Source organism: Oreochromis aureus, linkage group 8, assembly GCF_013358895.1.
Source record: "Oreochromis aureus strain Israel breed Guangdong linkage group 8, ZZ_aureus, whole genome shotgun sequence".
Lineage (NCBI taxonomy): Eukaryota > Metazoa > Chordata > Actinopteri > Cichliformes > Cichlidae > Oreochromis > Oreochromis aureus.
In genome coordinates, this window is record NC_052949.1 from 8,064,394 (window position 1) to 8,072,705 (window position 8,312).

Consider the following 8,312-nt stretch of genomic DNA (forward strand, 5'->3'; position numbering starts at 1 on the left):
AGTTGATGTTATGTGATGTAACTCTACCCTGAATGTAATTTGCCCTGTAATATGTAAAGGTAAATACAGGTAATTAGAGCAATCAAACTGTTATGTTAATCATAAAAGGTATGTAACTTTGTGTTCTGACTTACTATTTATGGAAAGCCATCAGTGCATAAGGTCAGTTTGTACCAACACCCTGAATTTTTGTAATAAAGGTAACTATTTCAGCAATCAAACTGTGAATCTAAACTTTATTTTATGGTATGTAACTTGAAGGGAGTTAAAATATTTTTCATTCTCATTTACTGGAGGCCCGTGAAGGTAGCAGAACCTTTATATCTGTTGCAATGGAGGAGGAAACAGTATGGAGAGATGACAGGTTATTTAAATGCTAGTACTGAGGTAACCAGCAAAAAGCTAACTGAAAACTGACGTAGTCACCAGAGTGTGGGTGAGTGTTTTTTTCAATGGTCGCACATTTGTGCATTACAACTAAATATTCAGTTTTGGACTGTCGGTGTGGACAGTGACGGGCTAAAATTTCAACAAAATGAATAAGAAAAACAGCTTTTGAATGTTTTCTTGAGATTTTTGTGGCAGATTTCATGTCAGTGGATCAGTAGGCTGTTTTTTTATGTATTCAGTATTTGCTCAAAATAAATCTTGAAATATTTTTTAGTAATATGTGAGTGGTGTTGAGCCTTAGAAGGTTCCATAAATCTGTATTCAGTTTCCAGTTTTACACCAGTCCTTCAAGCTGCTTTATTTCTGGTCAGGCTTGAATGCAGAAGGTTTGCTTTCCACAGTTTACTTTGCGCTCTTTGACCGTTTGAGTGCTTCACAGATTATAGGGCTTTAAGTAGATTCATCTTGTTTCTTCAACCTTATGGGTGTTTTACATTTGGATCCATGACCTTGATTGTGGTCTAACCAAAAGGAAACCTGTTGGGCTTTCTGTATTGACATTAAGAGCCTGACGTTATGACTGTGGCTGTGTCGAGCTGTAAGCACAGGACACTAAACCCACCTCAGGCCATGTGACGCACTCCCTTCTTTGACCCCCACTGAGCCAGCCCAGAGCCAGGCTGTCAGCTGCCCAAAGCCAGCCTGCACGGCCCCATCTCAGCCCACATAAAAAAGACATAACACCACTAATCACATTAATGCTCCAATCCCCCTGTATGGCCACACCACCAAAATAAAAGCCCCGTTTGCTTTCTGAAGAAAAAGGCCTGCGTTTGGTCAAGATTTTAATCTCCTCCCTCTTTAATTTATGAAGCATTTACTGGTGAATTTGAACCAGACTTTGCCATCGCTGCTTTCAGTTAAAGATGAGGGGTGGAGGAAGAGGAGGAGGAAGCCTTCATCCAGCTAAAAGCCTGAGCCACAGTGGTTTCCTTCAGCTAGTTTTGATCTCTGGTGCGTGCACATGCTCTTCATCTTGCGGCGCTACTTTTATCCCTGACAAACTCTTATCAGATGAGTGTCCTCCACGCCTCCCGTTTTGAGACTCAGCCATGCTCGGCTGCTGACTGCTGGCCCCCACGGGTCTGCGTGTGTCTGTACTGAACATTTGAAGCTATTATTGTCTTATCTGGTGTCTGTTAGAAAGACCTAGGAAACATTATCAGCACATTGTTCCCATGCTTTCACCTGAGCTTGAAAAAAACCTTGTGTAGTCTTTCTTTGTCTAGTCGATATAGCTGACTCCCTCTCTGTTTCTCTCCCTTCCTTATATCAGCCCCCTCCACGCAGTGTCCTTTGCTCTGGCCTGTGGAGTCCCAGGAGTCGCTCTGCTCACGCTGGCAGTAAACCCCTTGACAGGCTTCCTGGGCGCCCTCAACATCTTTCTCTACACCTGTTGCTACACACCGCTCAAGAGACTCAGCATCACCAACACGTGGGTGGGAGCAGTTGTGGGGGCGATACCTCCTGTGATGGGCTGGACTGCGGCCACAGGTTGTCTGGAGCCAGGTATGAATGTAGCATTGTACTGTTCTGAACTTCTTACATATTTACCCTTCTTAAATAACACCCATATTATCATTTTTTTAAGGTACTGTAATTCCAACCTTTCCCATAGGTGTTCAGTTGGGGTGAAATCTGGAGACTCTGAAGCCCAGACAATATGATTCACATAGTTGTAATATTCAAAATTACACTGTTATGTCCCCGAATGAAGGGACACGTTGCAAGCCCGGTAGAGACCACTCCTCTCTGCAGATATTTCATCACGTATTGATTTGTCGTCCGACATGCTCTGACAGCATAAGCGAGTCTTCTGATCCCGTCACTTAGTCGGGGTCAAAGGTTTGCATCTGTATTTTTGATACTAGTGTAGACATTTTGAAGTTAGTTGTAGGAAAACCTGCAGCTTGAATAGATTTATCAAACACACATGCCAAATATCTGCTGCACACACAGCTCTTCAAATGTGATTTCGATTTACTGCAGATCTCTGTTTTATATCATTGTAAATCAAATATGTTCTGGTTTTAGACAGTTGAACAGGATGGAACAAGTCATTTGAAAACATCTCAAGTATAATGCACTCCCCCCCACTATTATGGGATATTTGATATAACTAAATAATTAATCGAGGGATTATTAAAAGATTAATTGCAGGCTTACTGCACAATGAAACCCATACTGCGCCTCAGTATTACTGTCATAACGTCACTGTTCACTTTTCACTTGTGCCAAACTGTGATGCGATACAAACCCAGCATGTTATTCCAAACTAAAGGCGCGTGCTGTTTCGTGTCTTCAGCCAGTCTGTAGGACAAAAGGCTGCGTATAAAGTACACAGACATGGCTTCCCGGACTGCCGTCTTCTATGTTTTTTTAGTAGTGCTGTCAATTACAAAATTATAGCTTCACTTAAATCCATCTCAGCTTTAAACCAGAATGCCCCGAAACAACAGATTTGAGCTTCTGAAATATACCTTTTTGCTAGTTTTCCTTCATAATACTAATAACATTACATGAACTACATAAATCTTGATGAAAATAATTATTTGTTGCAGTAGGTAATTTGATCATGTGGCTGTGCTCTTGTGCTAACTTATTTTAGTGTGAGACTGGGCCTGATTTTAAAGCACATAAAGCTCGATTTACATAATGCCCAGGGCCCCTGTAGCATTATTAGTGCTTTTGTTCGTGTGGAGTTTAAATGCAAAGTGTCAAATGAATTTGGTACTAAATGAAGTTGTTGGAAAGATGGAACCCGAGGCAGGTTATTCAGCATGTTTGGTGACACATCAAGTGTTCGGTTATGACATCTGTGTGAGATGTGGCGTGATGTTGCTGCTCTGTTGTCTTAGAAATGTTCGTCTTCACATTTGTCCTACTTATTGGGGTTTTTTCTGTTTTTACTTTTAGTTTAAAGTTATTCATCGTGAAGTAATAAAGAGGCCAGAGTTATTTAAGTGGTTACGTGACCTCTCAAAGAAAAGTGCACTCGTTTCCGTTCGTACTCATACCAAAGGTGTGTTGCTCTCTTTTATTACGGGACATAACCTCATAGAGAGAATTTAGTAAAAATGTATTGTGCTGTGTTTTGTGCTGAGAAAGCACAAAGACCCACAGGTCTGTTTTTTATGGTTCTTCTTCTGGTTTGACTCACTAATTACGACGAAATGGAAAAATACTTATGAGAAAAGCTGCCTCTAAGCAGAAAAAGAAACCACTTATTTTACTTTTGTCCTCTTTTATTAACCGTTCGCGTCGTTTCTATTTTAGAAGTAGGCCTGAATGTTTGTTTTCTTGTAAATGAGAATTGTATTTATTTTTTTATATATTTTAAGCAAAATACATTAAAAAATAATACAGTACTAGCTTGGACCCATTTTTGCTTTTAGACCTTTAGACATGCTCAGCAATCATACTAAGGTAGGCCATAGCATTTAAACCATTCTCAGTTGGTACTAAGGGGCTCAAAGTGTGTCAAGCAAATATCCCCCACACCATGATGACACCACCACCACCAGTGTAGTTGAAATAAGGGCGGATTTATGGTTTCATGCCAAATTGTGAACCAATCATCTAAATGTCACAACAGTAATTGGGACTCATCAGACCAGGCAAGATTTTCCGATCTTCTAATGTCCAGTTTTGATGAGCCCGTTTGAACTGTAGTCTCAGTTTCCGGTTCTTAGCTGACAGGAGTGGCACCCGGTGTTTTGGAAGTATATGTAGGTGTACCTAATAAAGTGCATGGAAGTACTGTCTCTTATCGCTTTTTTAAGATTAAAAATATGTGGTTTTATTTTACACCTTGGCCACAGTTGAGTAATCTGAGTGTGAATTAAATAAGCACCGCATCAGTTAAACATTCATGTCTCTCTCACCCCCCCCATCACTCCGTCTAGGTGCTTTGTTGCTGGGTGGTTTCCTGTACAGCTGGCAGTTTCCCCACTTCAACGCCCTCAGCTGGAACTTGAGGGAAGACTACTCCCGTGGTGGCTATCGAATGATGTCCGTCACCCACCCTGCCATGTGCAAGCGGGTGGCCCTGCGGCACAGCCTCGGTCTGATCGGTCTGTCAACCTTAGCGCCCGTGCTGGATGTCACCACCTGGACCTTCCCCATCATCTCCTTACCCATCAACCTGTACATCAGCTACCTGGCCTTCCGGTTCTACCACAAGGGAGACCGCAGCAGCGCCCGAAAGCTGTTCTTTTGCAGCCTCTGGCACCTGCCCATGCTGCTGCTGTTGGCACTCACTTGTAAAAAGTATAGCAGAAATCAGGAGGGCGCCGCTCTACCTCCGGCCTCTTTACCCCTCACATTTCCAGCCAGCTAATTTCATAGATAACCCAACACATCAAAGACAGCTGTGGGACCCTCATTTTAACCACAATACTCCTTTAGTGTCTTACTCCAGTTGGACAGGAATGTGATCGGTGCTGACTTCATATCAGGAAATGAGCTGGAAGCGGTAGCTGAATTACAGAAAACACACTGAATTATTACATCAGGTTCTAATCATTTGAATGTGTGTGTACTGTATATATATATTCTGTATTTATTTATAACGGGGCCCACTAGTTGATCTCTCTTTTACATGACTGATGTTGAAATACTGCAGAGTATAAATTGCAATGCATTGTACAAATGCAAAAATCAAATCATCAAACGAAATGCTTTATTCTCAGTCAGCGTGTATAAAAACAGGACGAATCAAAGTTTATCCGGCAGCTGCAGCATAGCAGTTATGTCGACTGTTGCTCGACTTTCACTTGATCCCTGATACTTGACGGTTAATAGGCCTTGTTGCGTTTTGCTTTTACACTGATGGGTCTCGATTCGTTAACACGATGCTTTAATTCCACATGGTTTGCCTGCACCAAAACAAAGGGAATGCTTTCACCCCTGTAAGGAACAAGGGCAAATGCTCTCCGACAATAAACACGTCATGATCGCGATTCTGTCTTTTGTGTCATCATTTACTGTGTGTTAATAACTGTGCATGCAGTTGGTTTCTCTATACATATTTAAAGAACACACACGAACTGCTAGCACACCTCGTTAGGTGTTGCTGCCTCCATGATGTATGGATTTAGGTTTCAATTAAAGCCTTAGTGGATATGCTCATTTTCAGAACAAATCGCCATCCCTCCAATGAGCTCCATTTAGCAGACCACCTCTGCACCTGTCAGTCAGCATGTGCTCCCCTTCCGCCTTTTACCCCTAGTTTTGGTATTTGGTTACATTTCCATCACCGCAGTCGGTGAAACAAGTGCCCCCTTCCCCTCGCTGCCATCCTCCTGCCATAAAAGGGGGCTGTAGGATTTAGCCGTGGCCGAGAGACCTGAAACGGCTCGACATCCTCGTAAAGCGTCTGACCGGATACAGAGTTTCATATCAGAGGGCTGAAGGAGAGCGATTGAGCCAGCTGCTACAGTTGGAGTGGGGTGCGGGGGCACACAACCTGTGTGGAGATTGAATGTCTTTACCAAACCTCACGGCTCAAAGTGATGGCCTGTTGTGGTTTACACGTGTTCTTATAGAGATCGAGTGGTGAACCTCGCCTTGTACCATCAGGCAAGATAGTTGAAGTCTTAATTGCTTTTTGTGTTATTATGTCCAGGCGTTGCTCCGAGTATAGAGCAGTTTTTGAGTTTCTTTTCAGATTTAAGGTAAAAGAAAAGAAAAATGTTTTGTTTAAATCATAGTAATTACCACTGAAAATCTAGGGAAAGTTTATTCTCAGGAGGAAATGTATAGAAGCTATTTAAAATTGCAGAAAATTAAAATAAACCTACTAGCTAGATTTTTAAAGACTTCATCTCTTTAACTTTCTCCTGAACTTTCTGGAACTTTATTGGGGGTTTTTAACATTTTCTCAACAAAATTATATATGTGCCTGGCTCTTTTTTTTCATTCCTGTGTGTCACCTTAAATATAATTTCAAATATTCTATTGTATCCAATAATGTAAGTTCTGTAGGGTTTAATTGCTGTAGCTTTAATGAAGGGCGGTTTTAAGCAGACTTTATTGTGGTAAAACTTACAGTAGACATAAAAAAAAGAAAAGACTGTTCAAAGCAGGAGAACTAAGATGTCTAAAGCGAAGCTAGAGCAGCTCTTTAAGTATTTGATTTCCAAGGACACCACAAGCTCCTGTTAGTAATAATACTTTACATAAAAGCTGACTCCTATATTACATAATAGAGTACATAAAAGCTGACTCCTATATTACATAATAGAGTACATAAAAGCTGACTCCTATGTTACCGGGCATTTTAAACTTTAGATTTATCACATTTACTCAAATGTAGAATGAAGAAAAACTTCAAAAAGGCTGTGTCTATTGTTATTTTATAAGTCAACAATATTTTATGAGTACTCTTCTCCCTTATTTCACTCCTCTCCATGCATAAAAACATGGAGGTCTCTCTTCTTCCCCATTGCTGATATCGGCCATTAAATCATTCATGTGATTTGCCAGTTCAGCGCGAGTGGGAGCTTTCATGCCAGAGTCAACAAAGTGAAGAGCGAAATATGCATCTGTAAACAGGGGAGACTCCCTGAGCAGCAATCTGCAGTCCAGCCCGGTGCAGAAAGCTTTAATATCCAGACTGAGACTCGGATCAGAGGAGGAGGGAAACGCTGTACAGCAGCTCGGATTCCAGGACTCTTCAAACCAAGCGCAGAAATCTCAGGATGAAGGATGACCTCTGGCCTCTTTTCAAAGGTTGGTTGTTACAAAACAGAATCCAAATAGCTGCATTAATCCTAAAGAAATATTTAGAGTGAAACTATACATCCAGCGCAGTAAAACTACACCCAAAAAGTCCCCGCAGGAATATGCTATTAGAGTAAAAAGTGACTCTGATGCCATGGGGAGAAAATATTCAGTAGGCTACGATAAACTCGCCGTGGAGCATCAGCACAAGCAACAGGTCCTTTTACTGCAATCCCATATTTTTCCACCAGGAAAATTACTCATATTTATATATTTAAAAAAAGAGTAGATCTGCTCTTAGAAATGCTCTGTTTATGCGTGACGTTGCAGGCTCGGGATGATTATATTATCTTCTGTTCTTATAACAATTCAGGCCGTTATTGCGACGTGGCTTTGACTCTTGCAGCCAAAACTTTAGGGGGAAAAATGAATCGTGCTTGTTCATGTGTAATAACACGCATGAAAAAGAAGGCTGCACAAATCATTAAAAAAAAACCCATAATAGTTTATCAGTGGGTTGGCTGTTTCATAAAAGGGGCTAAAATACCGCGAGGTTTAAATTACCGATCTGTTTTGAGTCATCTCCAATCAGAAGAAAAGCACTCGGTGTCCCTGTTCTCCTCTCTTTCTCTCTAAAATGAAAATTTAATGCATGTTTCCGATACTCGATGCGTTTTATTTTCTGAGTTTGCTGAGCTTTGGAAGTTCTCAGATAGAAAAAAGAAATCATAATAAAAAATAAATAAATAAAATAAAAAGCATGCCTGGGTTTGGAAGATGGCTGAACTATGACCAAAAAACCTCTCCAAACAAACTATATTTTAAAAATTTGCCTACATTAATGCGAGGAATACTTTTTTTCATTAATAAACTAATAAAGACACCTTCATGGCATACTTTCTTTAAAAGTAAAATAAATAAATAAACACACGAAAAAAAGATTAATAAATGCAGATTAAAATCGTGATTTTCTGCTTCTCAAGCTTTTGTCAGAAACAGGATATTAGAATAACAAAGGCCCGGGAGAGCACTGCCTCCATCATGTTGGATTATCGAAGTATTGTTTCCTGCTTTGCATCCTTAATTAACGTGCTGAGTACTGAAAAAAATTGCAAAACTAAGTTGAACTTAGTTTTGAG

The 8,312-nt window shown here is 40.6% G+C and overlaps 1 protein-coding gene across 1 annotated transcript in view; it reads left to right on the top strand.

Moving 5' to 3' along the window:
* Positions 1-5,411, top strand: part of LOC116336309 (protoheme IX farnesyltransferase, mitochondrial) — a 39,466-nt gene extending 34,055 nt beyond the window's left edge. Inside the window, exons 6-7 of the mRNA XM_031760158.2 lie at positions 1,727-1,959; positions 4,356-5,411. Of these exons, the coding sequence (XP_031616018.1) occupies positions 1,727-1,959; positions 4,356-4,789 (667 nt within the window). The 3' untranslated portion in view covers positions 4,790-5,411. The remainder of the gene's footprint in view (positions 1-1,726; positions 1,960-4,355) is intronic.
* The last annotated feature ends 2,901 nt before the right edge of the window (positions 5,412-8,312 follow it).